Source organism: Centruroides vittatus, unplaced genomic scaffold (genome assembly GCF_030686945.1).
Source record: "Centruroides vittatus isolate TY-2023 unplaced genomic scaffold, ASM3068694v2 contig_1276, whole genome shotgun sequence".
Taxonomy (NCBI): Eukaryota; Metazoa; Arthropoda; class Arachnida; order Scorpiones; family Buthidae; genus Centruroides; species Centruroides vittatus.
This window is the reverse complement of record NW_027120815.1, coordinates 759296-778772: the sequence shown is the minus strand read 5'-3', so window position 1 is coordinate 778772 and position 19477 is coordinate 759296. Positions and strand designations below refer to the sequence as shown.

At 28.8% G+C, this 19477-nt stretch overlaps 1 protein-coding gene across 2 annotated transcripts in view; it reads left to right on the top strand.

Moving 5' to 3' along the window:
- The window catches only part of LOC136988955 (pre-mRNA-splicing regulator WTAP-like), a 139703-nt gene extending 120436 nt beyond the window's left edge, over positions 1–19267 (top strand). For both annotated transcript variants that reach the window (XM_067286974.1, XM_067286979.1), the window contains exons 7-8: positions 8371–8525; positions 17643–19267. In XM_067286974.1, coding sequence (XP_067143075.1) covers positions 8371–8525; positions 17643–18703 — 1216 coding nt within the window. In that variant the 3' untranslated portion in view covers positions 18704–19267. The remainder of the gene's footprint in view (positions 1–8370; positions 8526–17642) is intronic.
- The last annotated feature ends 210 nt before the right edge of the window (positions 19268–19477 follow it).

The window sequence follows — 19477 nt, the reverse complement described above, 5'->3', positions numbered from 1 at the left end:
ATGTATTTTTTCTGCCAAACAGAAAGCACTGTTTCTTTAATACTGGTAAAAACTTTCTTGTTTTTAAAATTAATCTATGCTAGTTTTCATGTTAATTTTAATTTTAAAGTTTAACTCCTGCATGGCATAAAGTTTAACTTCCAGCTGAGGACAATTCCTATGCCCATTGCCTAAGATTAACCACATAAGGTTATATCTAAATTATCTGGAAGAGAAGGCTAGCTCGGGGTCCAAGTGGTGCAACTGGCAAGCAGAGGTTGTGGGTTTAAGCCCTGTTCTGGGTCAGTTCTTTTCTTTCAGATGATTTTAAATTATTAAAATTATAATTATTAATTTAGTTAAGAGATAGCACCTGACGTCTACCTCTAGTAGCAAATTACTTAGTATTATTTATTAAAGTTAGCAGAGTTATAGCCCGATTATTTAAGGCAATTGTTTGGTTATGTTTCTTATCTATAATTTCATATTCTTACTCTATAATAATTGAAAAGTTTTAAATCTAAAAAAAAAACTAGTTATAATTATTGTAATACATGTTTATTTGTCATTATTTTAGAATTTATAATAATTTACATTTTTTAAGATAAATTGATGAAACGGTTTCTCTTAAAATTTTATGAAATGAATCTGCTAATTATTTCAGTTTGTGTTAATGCATAGTATTGACTATAGAAATTAATTTTAAAAAAGTGAAACTTTTACTTAGAACAAATCAGAAATAATCAAATGAAATTAATTACAGGAAGATCCTGCTTAGTGTGATTAATGTATTCCAGGAAATTACCACACTAATTGAATATGCACTAGTCAAGGAGTATATTTAGTAAGAATAATGGCAATCCATTTGGAAAGGGAATTTTTTTCCTACTTAAAATATAATTGAAGGGTTCGGATGTAAAAGATGATACCATTTCCATTAGTACATTGTAATGTGTGCCGACAACTGAACAACAATGTATTTTAATATAAATATTCTATTTTGCATTTTATTCTGATTAAAGAAAACATAGCAGAAAACTTCTTGACATTTAAATTTTTTCATTTTCTCCAAACTTTCATTATGGAACTTAACATTTTTTACATCTGAATCCTTCAATTAGAACTTAATAATGTATTTATGATTCATTATTAAGTTCTAATTGAAAAACTGAGGAAGAAATGAAAACATAAATTTTCATCACTTTATTTTACAACTAAATTTTTAAATATATTTTTTATTAAAAAGTAATTCATTGTTATCATATGAAGCTTGCTGAATTATGTTTAACATACTCTTTGTGCATTAATGCAGTGTTTTTCATTTGGATTGTTAATTTAAAATTATGGTAGAAGCAATCTGTACTACTAAAAACATTGAAAAAATGTTTTTTTTAAGCTTAAAAGATTGTCCATGTTGTCATTTCTACTCAAGCTACTTTGATAATATTGTTGCCAGTGTACAGTTGTAGTAGTACAGTATTTTTTTACTTCAAGGTTTTTAGTCACTAAATAGATATTTGCAAGTACGAATTTCTTTCCAGTTTTTAAAAGCTTTTAACTTTTAAAGCTAAAAGTTTTTAAAATGTACAACTTTTTATTAAATACATTTATAATATAAGCATTTAATAGTGCATTTAAAATAGTTTTGATCTAGTTTTTATCATTTACTTAATTTTTGCCATTGTGTTTTAAAATGTATTTATAAATGTACAATTATAAATTCTTATATACACAGGGGCAGTCAAAAAATACAGTGAATTTTGGCACAGTTCATCACTTATCAGAAAATGGCAGAAGTTCTATGCTGTATTTGCATTGTTTCTATCTTCTTTGCATATCTAGTAAGTTTGAATGTGCTTGGTTCAATCACTCAGTGTTTAGCTGATGGTTTATAACGGCAGGTTTTTGAAGTGTGTTTTAAACTGCAGAAAAGTGCCAAAGATACTCACAACATGATGTTAGTTTGTGAAAATGCTGCAGTGACTTTAAAGACAGTTTACAAATGGTTTCAACATTTTTGCAAAGGATGTGAATTTGTTTAGGACGAAAAAAGGATGGGATGCCTCTCAGCATCAAAAACTGTTGAAAACATTGAGTAAGTCAATCATATGATTCAATCAAATAGACAATTCTTTACATGAAGAATAAAAAAGCACCAGTGCAACATCGATAAAACAAGTATAATATTGCATTACCCTAGTTTGCTAGTAAGTTGTGTTTGCGTTGGGACCAGACAAGAATTATAAAGAAGGTATACGGCAAGCAAAAGCTAAGAACATTGGAAATGGTGGAGATCAACAACACAAAAATTAAGAACAATTGCAATTAAATCTATACAAAAAATACAAAAAGTTTTGTTAGAAAAAATGTTTTTAAAAAGTCAAAAATACATGAAATCAAAGGAAACTGATGAGTTGTCTCAGCCAAAATATCATTGAATGGATATTTTTTCCATCAATACAATAATTCTTTATTTTTTCATTAAAAATAAATAAAATAAAGGCCAATAAACTTCTGGCAACATTGTCAGCCTTTACTTTTATTTAAAAAATGAAAAAATTAAACAAAAATTTTAAAAATTTTAATGTGGAGACATACTATACTAATAACAACTGAAACTCTATCACTAGCTTGGCAGTCTGTACTCAATGACCCCACTGCAATGCTACCCATAAACTACATTAGTAACTAAGTAATGTGCAAATTCAGTTTAGTTATGAAAGTTCTATTGTATATAATTTTATTGTTTTTATATTAATTTCATTTTTTATGTTATTTGTATTATTTGTTTTGGTATTTATTACATATTTAACATTGTTAGCAGAATAATTTAATTTGCATCATGTTAGGTTTGAACATTCTGGAATGCTATATATAAATTTTTAAAGAACATTGTGTTGTTTGAATATTCTAGTTTGGAATACGCTGTTAGATTTTACAAAAGTTTGAAAACCTTGTCCCTTGAAGAGGTTGAAAACATTTGTACGGAGTGCAGAAAGTATGAAGTTGCTTATTACAAAGTGTTCATAATAATGCCTTCATTTCATGTGCTCATTGTAAACAATTAATTAGTCTTAAAAATTGTATTTTTCCTTTATATTTACATTAAACCATAAAAAATAAAAATCTTCAGCAGAATCAATCCCTTGATATTTCCAGTCTGGCCACAATGTTACCACTGTACCACCAATGCTTTGAAGCTCATCCAGGAAATAAAGAACACTTGGTTATAAAAAAGAAAAAAACACAGTAATAAAGGTTTTATTAAGTAATTAGTACAAGACCAGTTATTTTTCTACATAGTCACCATTATGATTTAAGCACTTGTCGTAGCATGGCATTAGTTTTTGGATTCCTTCATCATAGACTTTCACTGCCAGTTCTTTCAGCCAGTTAGTGACAGCTTCTTTCACTTTGTCATTTATTCTAAAATGTTTGCTACCAAAAACACTTTCAGCTTGGGAAGAGATGAAGTTTACTAGAGGCTTGGTCAGAATTGCATAGTGGGTGGTTGAAAATGTTCCAGCAAAATTTCTGAAGCACAGCTTGAGTGGCTGCAGCAGAGTGTGGTCACATGTTATCTTCCTTGATTAAATATTAAATGCCATTTTCTCATACTTGCTTCATTCATATTGTGATCATACACTTCTGTGATTTGCTTATGAATTTATAGAATAAACTTTCATTGCATTTAGAAAACAAATAACACTTTACATTTTGCAGGATTTTTGATTTTTATACACATTTTAACCCTTGTCAAAACAGTAATGCTAAACCTACTGTTATCAAAACACTATGCTTGCTAAGCTAACGTGCCGGAGAACAAATTAACCTCCAATCAATGGCAGTCATTCTCTTGCATAAAGTGCTATGTACAAATGTTCTTTATTTTCTGAACATCCCTTTTATATTTCTATAGGAATTACATAAGAACATTTTTGAACCCTATTTCTTATGAATAACTGACCTGACAGATGAAAGAAAAAATATGCATTTTCTTATTTTTCCCCCTAATGAATGATATATATTTTATTAAAATGACATGAGAAAACCCTTCCTTGTGAGTTTCTTTCTTAATTTGGTTCACCTCTCACTTCTTTTCCTGTATTTTTTGTCATTAGTTCCTCTCAATGTTTGTTGAGTAATTTTTTTAATATCTATATTATTTAAGTATTCAACATTGATCCTAGGTGTTTTATGCAACTTTTGTCTAGGTTTATAATTGAGTTTTACTCTGAGTCTGTAAATTAATAGATAATGATACTGTTGCACTCCATTTCTCTGAAACTCCTTACTTGATATATGCAGTTGATCATGTATTGATGAACTGCAACAGTAGATCATGTATTGATAAATAAGATATCTTATTTATCAATACATTTGCTCTCTGACCATTTAGAGACAACTAGGTCTGTTTATGAGCATCTTTGGAACTTTATGCTATTCACAGTCCTTGGGAGATTGCTATATTAATCATTCTGTTTCCTTTATCATTTGTACACTCATATGTCACTTACAGATGTTTGTTAAATCTCTGAACTATAGTAAGATGTCTTGTCCCATTAATTGTTTTACCCAGAGTGTCATAGAACTTATCCTTTATGTTACCACTGTCAGTGTATGTGTATAAACTATTACCTGGTTCATTCATATTCTTCAAGTTCTTAGCTCACCAATATGTTCATTTATAAATTTAATATCTGGAACAAAATTTTGAATATTTTTTAAAGTTAAATTTGTTCCAAATTCATGTTTGTACCACCATGATGTACACGTCAATATTCTATGATTCTTTTCTTCCAGAATTTTCTAAATTATTAAATTTAATAAGAGATAGCAACTAACACCTCCTTCTAGTGACAAATTATTTAGTAATTAATTTAAAATAATTGTGACATAATAGTTCAATATAATTCAGTGGTTGTTGGCTTATTATGTATATACAGTACAGTACATCAGGTTTGTAGATATTGGTTTATTTATATATTCTATGATCTTACCTGTGTCCATCTTTTCAAGTCAAGATCATCTGTTGAGAACAGTCTAAGTAGATATTTATTGTTTGTGTTTATTAATTTAGCTTTTTCTATAGCAGGGGTATCAGTTCCAAGTATTAGGGGTAGTGTTTGGATGTATTTTTCTCAGAGCAGAACACATTCATGTTTAATGCATTAAATGCTTATTATTTTCTCTATTTCTAGATAACGTTGTTTATCATTCAAATTATGAATATAAGGAATGTAATAGAGAAAAATAAAACAATAAACAAATAATACTTTAATAAATCTACTTGCCCAATAAAGAAAATAACACTCAAATAGAAAAATATTAGACTACAGAAAGTTTTCTGAATATATGAATTGATTGTAATGAAATGCCCCATTATAATATTAGATAAATGTGTTCTGATAATACAGACAATTATTTTAATGTATTAAGGAAAGGCATAAATTTGATTTTCATTTAGGGGGAAAACAGTTCTTTTCTGTGAATTACAATACATTTTTTAATACATATATTAGGTTTATATTTTGTCTATTAGTAGATACTCAATATACTCAATAATAGAAACATTTCTGACAGTAATTACTATAAACAGTCATAGATATATTGTAGCTGTTAAATAATAACAACAAATCTGATAAATAAGTAATATTGTATTTAGAATTTAATTACTAACTTATTTAATATGTAATACAAATAGAATAATATGTAATACAAAGCAGATTTGTAATTTTGATGGTGCTGTTTTTTGTATAAATACGTCATTTTAATTCGATAATAATAATAAACAGCATGAAATGATAATTTCATATTGTTTCCATGTGCATTGTATTCTCGCTTTGATCATCTGTAGTTGATAGATTGCATTACTAACAGTATAATTTGTTTTTAAATGTGATTTATAGTATTTATTTAAATACTTTAAATCATATATCAGTTTTAAGTAAAATATGGCAGTCCATTGTTATATCACTTTTCAGATATAGCATGCTTTTTTTCCATCTTCAAAATATAAGTGTTTTAGCAATAATTTAAAAAAAAAAATTGGTTGCCATTTAATTTCTACTGGCAAAGAAATATTATCTTATTGTACACATTGTCATTGAAATTACCATTGTATGAAATACAATTCTTAAAAAAAAAAATTAGCATGGAAACTCAAAATAGACAAAACGGATAGCTAGATACATCTCACTTGGTTTGTCTCCTGACGTGTGATATAATGAGGGGATACTCTATTTTATTTATTATAATTTTATTATGTTCTATCTATTTTACATTTTAAAGAAGTAAATAAATTTTTTAAATCTCTACTCTGAGTGATTATTGGTATATTGGTGTTTTCTTTATAAAAATAAATAGATTTGTAAATTAAATGAAATATCTAATAAATGAGGTAATTTTCCTCTAGATTTTATCAGTATTATTACACATACATCATTGACATGAAGAAGGAATCAGATCTGTTTGTATATTCTAACATATATAAATGTAATTACAGCTCATATGCTTAATCATATATATATATAGAGTAGAGTATATATATATATATATACATGATATTCCAAGAGTTAGGTGAACAAAACATACATTGTTGTTTTAAAAATATTCTAGATATTATATAGTTATTTCTTTGATAAATCTTCAAAGTTTTTATTAATTGTTTCTTTATTTGTAGCACTTGATTTTTATAAATTATATATTTATTATTTATTCAGTTTGATGCAAATTTTGTATTTCAGCTATAAAGAGGTTAAGAATTTTTTTGTTTTTGATAATTATCCAATTTTTTCATAGTAATAGTGATGGAAGTTGAATATTATTAATTATTTTTGTTTTTCCAAAGTATTTGAATTATTTTATTGTTTTTTTCATTCATTTTATTAGTTTTTGGGTCATCTTTTCTATCTGTAATATGTGGAAAGATCTTTCTAAATTTCTTTACAGATTTATCTAGTTTAAGTAAATTTATTGTGATAATTTTGAAAAGTAAGTTAGAAAATTTTCAGTTTAACGCGGTCATATGTATGAATGCAAATATAAAATTTCAATTGTGTAAGTTTTATTTATATTATTATTATGAATTTGAAATTTATTATATAAATTAGCATTGTGTTATCAATCAGCAGTTATTCCAATTCAGAAACATTGCTTAAAACTGTGTAGTGCTTCAAGTGTATAAAACAGTTTCTTGTTAATTGTTACTTAAATTAAATATATATATATGTAATTTATGTTTCAATTACAAGTTCTCTGTAAATGGTCAATTGTATAAAACAAAATTTTGATCATTGTTTGTATAGAATATTTCTTAAATTGTTAGATGATGTTAGAAACATAAATGTACATGATTATATAAAATGTATTTCTAATGTCAACAATGATTCCCATATAAATAATAAGAGTATTACTGTTGTAAAATATTACTTTTAAAGATGTATCTGTAGCAAAAGTATATTGCTCATCATTTTTTCAAAACTAATTGTACAGTTGTTGTTATCTTTTTATTTATTTTATTTTTTTTAAAGAAAAGTTAGTCAGTGCTTTACTTTTAAAGGTAAAAACATGAAATGTTTTAGGTTTATTTTTAATCCAAAAGTCTTCAAACCAATTTTTGTGATATATTGATTACACTTGTGTGAACTCATTTTCATTATTTCAGTTAAATTATTTTAAATATTTACCATCTTCTATAAGAAAAATAATAATAGTATCGTATGTGAAAGAACATTCCTTCATTTGATACGACGATACTTATATTGTAAAAAATATAATATTTTTAAAAATTTGAACTGACTTACAACTATAATTTTATGTACAATTGATGTTTCTGGGAAAAGATGATTGTATATATCTTTGCTATTATTGTAGAATAGAGATTGAGATCATTTTAATTTCACACAGTAAATCTTCTGCAAAAATTGGTTGAAAGAGGATAATTTTGAATTAATTGAACTATCAGGAACTCTATTATTTTATTCAATACTATGCATAATTTTAAAATTTATACTTTTAAAACCTTCTTTTAGAAAAACTGAAAAATACAGAAAGTAAAATCTTGTTAAATACATTATGAATCTAGGAAACTATTAAATTTTAGAATTTGTAAGTATTAAAATGGATATTTTGATTTTTTAATAAATAAATAAGTGAATGAAAACGACAAATCAAACAGCATCTTTAGACAGTAATCACCATAATAAGGAAGGAGTCTGATATGAAAAAATAAAATATATTTGAAATTTAACTAGGTTTGAATTTCTGTATTTGATGCTTATTAATGTGTGTTATATTAAACAAAATTTTATAATTTATAATTTTTTTTTTTGGATAAATTTTTTAACTTAATGTAAATTTTTTAAAAATAATTATTCTTGTTTTTAACAGTAATACTGGTAAAAGGCTGATGGCTAAATGCAGACTTTTGTACCAAGAGAATGAAGAATTGGGAAAGATGATATCATCAGGGAGGATGGCTAAGTTAGAAGGAGATTTAGCTCTTCAGAGGAATTTCAGTGAAGCCATGAAGAAAAGCCAGGATGGTAAAGTTTTTTTTTCTTTGAAATATGTAAAAATAGAGTAACAAAATAAATGTACAAGACCTGTTCAAAAAGTTACAGGAATGGGTCAGAAAAATCAAAATATATTAGGATATAAAGAAATTTATTCAATATTTTTCAAAACAATGAATTTGAAATGATTTCTCTGATTCAGAAATGTTTAGAAACAATCAGCTTCTTACAGGGATTGAAAAATTTCCTTCAGTTTGTCTTGTATGAATGAGTTCTGTTAATTGAAACAATTTTTCTTTACATTTGGAATTGCTATTATTCCATAACCACCCCATTTTATTTAATCTAGCACTCAGTACAACTCATTTAAGACGAATTGAAGAAAATTTTGTGATCCCTGAAACAGGCTGATTTTTGTAATTGTTTCCTAAATAGGAGAAATTGTTGCAGATGGTATATTGAAGCTCAGAGTGATTATTTTCAAAAATATTAAGTAAACTTCTTAATATCCAAATACATTTTGAGTTTTTTGACTCATTCCTAGATCTTTCTCTCACACCCATAGGCGTAGCCAAGAAGGGGCATGGGTGGGTCTCCCCAGTTAACCTGGTGCCCCTCCCCAGAAAATTACAGCCAAAAAAGTGTTGAACTGATTTGCAAAAAGAAATAGAAAGCTGAAGCTAATTTAATTGGGTGTAGTGTACCCACTAAAAGTCTAGATTTAGATTAAAGATGGTGAACTATATTAAAGAATGGTAAAAAAATAATTGATTGGTTAATTTTTGTTTAAGACATTGCTAGAGTTTGATATTAATGTTACAAGAATTATGATTAAAGGAAGTTTCATATTATGTGTGTGTTAAGTTATTGTCGATTCCTGTGGAAATTCCATTTTAATGAACAATAATTTGAAATAATTCAATTTTGTGTCAGGCTGGCCTCTACTAGGCCCCCATAACAAAACCCTGGCTACGCCAATGCTCACACCTTATAATTTACATTTTAACTGAAATTCACTGATGACATGCTCTTTTAATTAAAATATTGATTTAATCTAGAGTTTCTAGACAATGGAAAAATTATTTACATATAATAAAATTCTCAGTTTTGTTTTATAAGTAAGTAATTTCCATGATCAGATAATCCACTAACCACTAAATTTCCTGACCAACACAAAATTAATTGCAACAAGTATTTTTAGCCTTTTAAAAATGCCATTATCAGATTCTTACATGTTAAGTATGCACAAACAATTTAAAGTATTAATCATTTTAAAAAATTCTGATAAACTATGTTAAAGAAGGAAATTCTAATAAGTAATTATATTAAGGAATAGAGTGCATATTAGAAGAAAAGTAAAAAATAGAAGTTTATATATGAATGAATGTCGGATAAGAGAGCAACCAGAACCATGTGTATAGAAGTATCAAATGAAAGGTTTATGAGAAGTAGAATAAGAACTAATAAACTCTGAGGGTTGTCTCAATCACCACATATCACTTACTGTTTAATGCAGTGTTATCTCATTGTTTTTATTGTTTCTCAGTGTTATTGTTTTAACTTAATGTTATGATAATTAGAAATATCTTACACTATAAAACAGAGAATTTTTACAATGGAAAGTTACATAAAGAAAAGTTATTGAAAATTAAGATGATGGTTTATGAAAATATCTCTAATCAACTGTGCCTATAATACTTTGTTTATAAACTTTTGAATACAAGGTGGTCTATGAATGTGTAACAAAAAGAATTGTAAACAAAAATTTAGCTGAAACATTCAGGTCCTCATAGAAGTGAGTTCCACAAAATCTTTAAGATGTTTTGTTCAGTTAGCTATAAAAGAATCAAGTTTTGAACTTTATAAACTTAGGATTGTTCCAAAACTTTTTATTTATTTAAAGTTTTATATTGTTTTTAGATTCCTTAGTAAATAAATATTCAAGATTTCAATATTTCTTTTCATGCATAGCAGGGAAGTAACAAGTGTTGCAAGTCTGACTTGTGGCATTGTCAAACTCATACTTCTCATGAGTAAACTTTTTGTTTGATCACTCAGTACAAACACATATGGAGTAATATTAAGTAAAAATTAAACAATAGAAGTTTACACATGTTATTTTAATCTATATGTATATAAATTTTCAATGTTTAATTTTTATTTAATATCTCTCCTTATGTATTTGTATATATACAAATTATTATTTCATCTTATGTGCATTCATAAGCTTGATTTTTTTTATTTAAATTAGCTAGTAGAATTCTATTTTGTTAATGTATTCTATAAGAAATTTTTAAATATTTTTTATATGGTTAACATATAAGAGTCTGACATTAGCTTTTTAAAAAGTCAGTTCTTATACGTTAATCATACAAAATCATACATAGTACATAGACTTTTTGTATGATTATTTGATACTAGTTTCCAGTTTTTAATTTGGTTATGATCATCATCATAATTTATCTGTAAAACAAATCAGAATTATATTCTAAAATATTTAGAGAAACAAAAGAATAACTATCTGTTTCTCTAATGAATGATTGACATAGCTTGATGAATGATATCTGTTTCTCTAAATGTTTTACACAGAAGGTTGTTCTCTTCAAGAAATAAATTTCAAGTAGTATTTCTCATAAAAAGTAATAAGTTTTGAAACAGATTTTTATGACTAAGTTTTTATTATTAGAAGTTTAGTAATAATAATTAATAAATTGTTTGATAATAACTTTAACTTGGCTGTAAAATTTTCAAACACCTGTGAAAGTAAAAAAATTTAAACATTAAAAGTTCCTTTTAACATTTACTAAAAATTCTGAAAATTTCAGAATATTACAGAAAATGAAAATATTATTTTTATTAATTGTTTTTCCTGTTTAAAATTTCTAAAATTTTAGTAAATGTTTCTAAATGGAATTAAGTTTGCACTGATGTAATTATACTATATACAATTAACTATGCTTTATAAATTCTGGCTAATTAAATTGTCTAAATTGAAATTATAAAATCAGTTTTTAGTTTTAAACTTGTTTTATTAAATTACTATTTAAATTAGTAATTATCGTATATTTTCGCAGATAAGATGAGGTATAAATTTTCATCAAAGTTTTATAGTTTTAGTATATATCTGTCCTATAAGATGACCCCCAAACTATCAATGGCCTATGAATTTAGTTTAGATCAGCAATCATCATCTGGATAATAATACTGTATAGCGTATACAGAATTATGTCCTATTTGTAATTTTTCAAATGAACAAATTTTATTTTCTGCCTTGCTATCGTTGCAAACATTTGCACTGATTTAGGCATTCGAGTAATGACCTTGACTATTCACAAAAACGTCGTATGGGCTATTCTATTTTGTGGACATGCCCTACTCTCTACTAGTAAATAATTACGGTTTGTCCATTTTTTTATAATGGTTTTAATTTATATAAATTTCAATCTAATTGTTTTGTATCTGTCCTATAAGACGACCCCGGATTTTGGTGGCCTTTTTTTATGATTGAACTATCGTTTTATCTGTGGAAATATACAGTAATTACAGAAAAATGTGGCTTCATAATAATTATTATTATTTAAAATTGGTTTTTAATCTATATGAATGAAAATTTAGAAAGCTTCTTCCATTGAAAAGAAAATAGAATATTTTAAAAAAACTAGAATACCTTTTCCTTAGATTATATTCAGTTCAAGAGTTTGAAGAATTAATATGAAAGTTTCATTTTTTTTTATTCTCTGATATTTCTGATTCAAATTAATAAATTTTTAACCATTCTTTACACAACATTTTTAGACATAAAATTTTGTTAATAGATTTATATTTATTTTATGGATGGTATTTTATTTAACATGATAAAATCGTAATGTTAAATATGCTTGAAATATATTTACTACATATTCTAAGTGCTGTAAGTAATACTTAGTCTTAAATGGTACTAGTTATTTTATATTAACTTGTATGTTGGAAATAAAAACCTTGATAAGAACAGTGAGAATCATAGGAAAAACTTAAACATTTGATAATTTTAGTTTTCATAGATTTTAGAATTTAAAGCATTAAGAATTATGTTATATAAATTGTATTCAAATTAAAAACTTCAAAAAAATTAAATTTCTTGAAAAATTTATTTATGGCTTATGAAAACAACACTCAACATTGTTACATGGATTAAAATGGATACTGTTTTCATACTTCATTTAGCTTTATAAAGTTTAATATATATTTTCTTTTCATATTTAAATTTTAAGAAGAAAAATATCTCTAAAAGTGTTACTATCTCTGATATCAAACATTTCAAAGATTGTATATCTTTGAAACGTACAAGGTGTCTCAAAAGATGCCATACATAGGGGAAATGTAATTTAGTCACAAAACATCCTTTGCAAGATTACCATTTAAAATGTCAGCATTAAGATTTGTATCAGTGGATGGATTGATGGAGTAAAGCATTGAAACATATGGGCAATTTGTCAAGGGGAATTTCTCCTAGCAGGACTTTTTGTGTGGAAACTGGCTTGTAGGCATTAGACATATGAAGAAAACCCAGAAAACTCTACATTGTCAAACCCATTGATTAGGCTTGATTTGTGTCAATTTATGTAAATTTTGTGTCCTATGTTCTATGTATGGAGACTTTTGGAACACCTTTGGTATTTTTTATCTATCATTCTAATATTGGAAACAGAAAAATTCTATGTATTCCAGATCTGGAAATAATGTCTGAGTCACTTGATTCTAATAATTTTTATAAGCAGAATCAATAATAGTTACAAATATAAATTAAAGCGATTGTTTAAAGTTAAAATTAATAACATACATGCTTATTATGGCATGTTAGTTAATTTTAAATCAAAGATAATTTTATTTAAAAAATAAATATAGTTTTAAGATAATTAATAAATCTGTATCATTAGAATATTATATCCTTTAAAGTGTGTTAATTTGATGTTATTTCCATATAATACTCTTTATAAAAAAACAAATTTTCTTACAAAAATGTACATATATTATGATGTTACTTAATATACATATTGATACTTTATTGTTACATATTGTTACTTAATATATATATTGATAGATAAATTTGATTTTTTTTCAAATTTATTGCTAATACATGTCTCTCCTTCATTCAACAAAAATATGGGCATTAAAAAATTTATGCAAATATTTGTGAAATGTTCTTATAAATTCACAAAACTTGGCATCATGTTGACAAATAAATAAATCAAACAACTGTTTCTTTCCTGTAGCTAACACTTTTATTAAAAGAAACTTAAATTCATATATCCAGAACAACTGTAATAGAATGAAATTTGAAGTTATGAACACGTAATAGAACATTTTTAATTTTATTTTATTTTTAATGTAATCATTTTGTACAAAATCAAGATGTTTTAATGGTAATAATCAAATATATAATTATTTTTAATTTCTAAAAATTAAATAAAAGTCATAAAGCCTTAAGCATATTTCAATATTGCCCCTGTATAACATGTTTCTCTTGCTGATATGTTAAATTACTAATTACAATTTGAGATTAGGCTAAGCATTCTTACACATTTGAATCTTTAACAATTTAACAACCTGTGAGCAGCCATTTATTCCAAAACTTTGCTTCTGCTGCTCATAAAATGACAAAATTTTATGTTAACAGAAAGGACCACTGATCATTTTGCCAAACAAGCTGCAAAGTCTTCAATCACTAGTATTTTCAGTTACATTCCTACTGCATACATCAACAATCATGTCAAGAAGAAAATCTTCATTCTGTGGCAAGACAGCTGGGACCATGATATCATTGGTAGGCTCATCTATACTTTCATCCCCTAGGTTGACACTACTGCAATTCTTCACCACTTTTACCCTAGTTATACCCTCACTCAGCTACTTACAGGACATGGCAACTTTAAGCAATACTTGCATAGATTCAACCTTGGGGACAATCCATAATGCAATTGTGGTATTCAGGCAGACCAAACACCACTTCACTTAGTTTTTTGCTGCAATAGATACAATCACATTAGGGATAGTTTAATGAGAGCTGCTATTCTTGAAGAATACAACTGGCCTTGCAACCCATACCAACTCATTCACACTCATTCAATGTTCCATCATCTCGCATTCATATCCCTTAGTGGAGCTCTTGAGAGCACTTGCTCCAGAGGCACAGATGGCAATTAGCTTTTTCTTTCTTTGTTTCAACTGTAGGTATATAGCTGCCTTTCAACTTTGTATTTTAATTCTTATTTTCTGTCTTCTTTTCAGTCTAAATTTGGTTAGTTTAAGTTAGTCCTAGTTGTAAGTTATATTAGGGACTCTTAGCTTGGTTTCTGGTTAGTTTACATTAACTTAGATTAGAGTTGTTAGCTTTAGTCATCTGGTTAGGTTCTTCCTAGGTTATGGTAGGTGAGTTTAGTTAGTAAGTTAATGTTTAAAATAAATAAATAAAAATTGGGGTCTTGCTCGTTGGTCCATTCATCTTGTCTAGTTTGTCATTGTGTTTGTTTGTTTTCACAGTCTGTCTAGCTGTTAATAGTATTAAGATTCATGCTTGCGTTCAGTTTTATTAGTATGAAGTAGATATAAGTCTTCCTACTAACAGCCATTTGGCACTAACTTTTACACTTAGCTATTTGTGGCGGCACTCAATTAGTGTTCGCTACACTCAGGTTTTCTTTTAGGCCCTTCAGGGGATTATGGCCTTGCAACCTAAAAACTGCACGCCAACATCAAATGTAGAGGGTACAGTAGTCATATGTACGCCATCCAGAGGGATCCTACCTTTCTCTACTGTCTATCTCCTCTTCCTCCTGCTTTCTCCCCCTCTTCTTACCCTCTTTTCTGCCAGCTAAATGTTTACCTTATGTATGGCCGATGTCTGTCATGTATGTACGTAAACAGAAAAGTTATTGTCTAAATAACAGAATAAAGTAATAAACAAAAAAAAATGTAAGTGAAACCCTCTGGTTTTACCTCACAAAATGTCAGTCAACTTAATCAATTAGGATTATGAAGTTTTTCATATTTAAATAGGGATAACGGAAATGAAGCTTTATTTGTAATAGTAATAGTAATAAAGTATTTTCTCGTGAGACTACCATTAAAAATAAACAAAATAAACTATTTTTGAAATTTTTATATGTAATGGTATGTGCTATGGAATATCAGAATGAGAAACGAAATGCAGAATGTTTGGCAAATCTAATTTGAAAGTATTTTCCTTCAAGTCTCTGAATTATCTTCGAAAGAACTTTTTTCTTTTAAGACTGAAACATTCTGTATTTAAAAATTCTGCTTATAACAAAATTGTGATTCAGTTCTACTAATTATCATAATTATTAAATTTAAAAAAAAAAAAAGAAATAAATAGAATTTTGTAAAAATCTTTAAGCTCTTTGTCACTTGTATTTTTACTTTAATTCTTCAAGTACTGTAATATAATTTAGAAGTATATTACATATAGACTCCTATATACCGCGTATTATTTCTTGAATTAAAATTAAAATGCAAAAGGAACTATTGTACAATTTAATTTAGATAATACAGCATTCAAGACTAATGAAAATGTTATTTTATGAGAAGCATATTCTGTAGTAAGTGCTCATTCGTTAGATATTTTTTATTAAATAAATATAGCTACTGTTGTACAATAAGAGCAAAGAAAATGCTGCCATCTCCTGGAACAACAACAAACGTAATTTATAAAGCTAATAATAGAATAAAGCCATAATGAGAGAATACAAAAAATGCAATGAATAAGACTCAAACAAATACACACAGTTTCTAATGATTTTAAAAAATACAGTAGAGCGTCGATAAGTGGAACCAATTGGGGACTGGGGTCCTTCCAGTTAATGATTTGTTCCAGTTTCCGACTTTGTACGAAAAAATACATTAACCTGTCCGATGTTCAAATTTTTCTCCGTTGCGTGTCGCTTCGTGTTTGAATTTTCGTCGATTTTAAGCCTAACGAAAATTTTTATAATAATCATCGAGGCTATCGTATCGTTAAAAATTATTTCTGCATTTTGTACAAACAAAATAAATATATTAAAGAATATAAAAAACATGAAAATTATACTTTAGAAGTAAATTTAGTATCAAAAACATTCGATTCAGCACGACACAGTCCGACTGAAAATCGTTCCACTTTCCGGCCATTCCACTTACCGACGTTCCACTTATCGACGCTCTACTGTACATACAAAATTTGCTAATTGCATAATATACTTGGTAAATCCGAACTTCTTATAAAATGTATATCTTCGTACAGTTTACCCCATAGAATAAAATTGAGAACAATCACAGTTTGAGATAATTTCCCAGATATTAAGCCTTTGACAATATGATTATTCAGATAGAGTATTAATAGTATTTGTTTTTTAAAAGTCGTCAAAATGGACGATTTTTTAAGATAGATACAGAAAAAAAAAATGTAATTTCTTATCTGTCCTAAAACAATAATGAAATAATCGAAAATAGCTGTAAAAAGTTGTTGTAAGGTCGATATAAACTACTATTTTCGAATACGTTGTTTTCAGTCTGAAAAGATATTTCTCGTTAAAAATCTTTGTTTTTTATAGTCATTTTCCCTGTATTTATCGATGATATTCTTAACGTTCATTCAAATAAAATCCATTAAAATCTGAAGAAATATAAGTGCGAATGAAGGTTGAGTCAAGTAATTAGTAATAATATCCTGTAGTTGGCGTTTCCCAACCGTGTACCGTGAAGTACCGAAAAGCATTATCCGAATTAACATTTTTGTTTCAGTTTATCATCAGAGGAAAATGAAATCAAATATCGATAAAAATACTTTAAAAGAAAAACTTTTCACCATTTTATAGTTTATTTATTGTAATATGTTGTTGTGTTCCTGGGATAAATTTAGAGCATTAAATGAACACGCGATATTTTATATACTTAAAACCTTGCAGGAAATCAGAACCGACATTCCATCACAATAGAGTCATAATGTTGAAGTAGCAATTCTTCATTGTGGACAAAATCCTGGAATCTAACTCCGCGATTCAAAAAGGTTGGGAAACACTGCTATAGGAATGCATCTTTTTTAACAATAAGTTATAAATTAACTCGTTAATTTATTCTTAGAGATTTCGAAATTTATCTTTTTAATTTCCGTAGATTTGGACGATCTTCTGTTGGCACTGGATGAAGAAGTAGAAGGGATGCAGAGCACTATTTATTACCTTCAGTTGCAATTACGAGAAGCGAAAGACCAAATAAACAAATATTTACACGAAAATCAAAAGTTGACCAACCTCTTAAATCTCAGTTCCATGAAAGAAGAGATCAACGGATTGGACGCGATCAATTGTAACAAAGACGTCAATCAAAAAAGTGCGGAAAACACGTGCCAATCGTCCATGTCCAACGCGGAGAAGCCCGACTCGTCGCTGCCGATGACTCTGAAAATGGAACTGGTGGTCGAACCCCCCAGCAACCAGGACGCCATCAGCGTGGCCAGCAGAGAATCTTCGCCCTCGATCGATAACAGGACAGAAACGTCGTCCAATTCCAACCCGGCGGTAATCGAGAAAAAGGTAGCTAGTCCAATTCTGGGCACGAACGCTTTGTCCACGGAACAAACTAGCGACAATCAGCGACCCGCGGTAGACTGCAATAACAAACCCACCGTTCCCTCGGAAAATCACAGGCAGAGTTTCACGACGGAATCGTTAAACGGTTCGTCGTTCGCGGCGGAAACCATCAACAACGCTTCGGAGGAGGAACTGACCACCACCCAGACCACGAACGACGTGCCATCCGACATCTCCAGCAGCGACACGGAAAGCGGTGCGGACAGTTCCGGCGGCAGGAAGTACAAGAGGAAGTTCGCCAACAGCAGAACGGACAGCCCAGTGGCGGATGGCGCCAAGAGGAGGAAGAGGGCCAAATCGCAAACGTCGCCGGAAGGCAGCACGACGGAGGAGGAAACGCAGTTTTCCCAAAGCCCAAAGAGGCTAAGGACCGAACACACGCACGAGCGCAGCCCGGAAAGAAACAGTATCAATATCGAAATCGACACGGACACTGAAGTGCAGGTGGCTCAGACGCTGGCATGTTGGGCCGCGGCCAACAAGGAACGCAAAGAGTCGCAGTTGAGGGCCAGAGAACACGACCTCTGCTCGCTGGGAAACGGTGAATTAGACTGTACTTCGGTCAGCGAAGAAGGCGACCTCTGATGTAAATCCGTTCGCGAATCGCACCGCTCCGTACACACAAAAATATAAAAAATAAAGTGCGTGTCCGATTATCTCTTTGGGAAACGCTTACATGCAGTACACTCGTAATCTTGCAAATATACCATTTGTAATTTTTAAGAACGTATTTAAAAAGACAGACAGACAGACAAAAAAAAAAATGTATCGAACACGTAGTCTTTTAATACCGAAATCGTACGTTAAGCAATATATGAATACGCTTTGCCCAATGAATCATCAGTGCAATGGAAGTGCTTTAAAAGACATATATTTGTATTTTTGTTCTTCTCGTGCTATTCATTTGGACGACTTCCGGTTTCTGCCGGAGGCGCGACGCGCACGCGTTGTATCTCTTTATTTTATTCCATTCGGAAGAATACGAATCGTGTACAGTTTCATTTAGTATTTCTTATAGATTTTAAAAATAAATCCCAGATAAAAATAAAAAAAAAGAAATAACGCCGGAATTGTCATATTTGTGATCGTGTGCCAGTGTGAAAGTATTTTCTTCCACAGTTATATACGAGAATAAATGTCTAAAAGAAATCTGGTGGTTCTTTCTTTCGCGGCCCCGTAGCACTTTACATCGAATTAGTATCCATTTTCTACCTAGGGATATGGGCTATGCGCTTGTGATCAATATTCACAGGTCGGTAGTTTTCTTCTTTGGTAGTATGAGGGAGTGTCACATCTTGTCGGGAATGTATTCTTTTCCAGAAATTTGGTTAAAAGACACGTCCCTTCTTTACGAGTTAT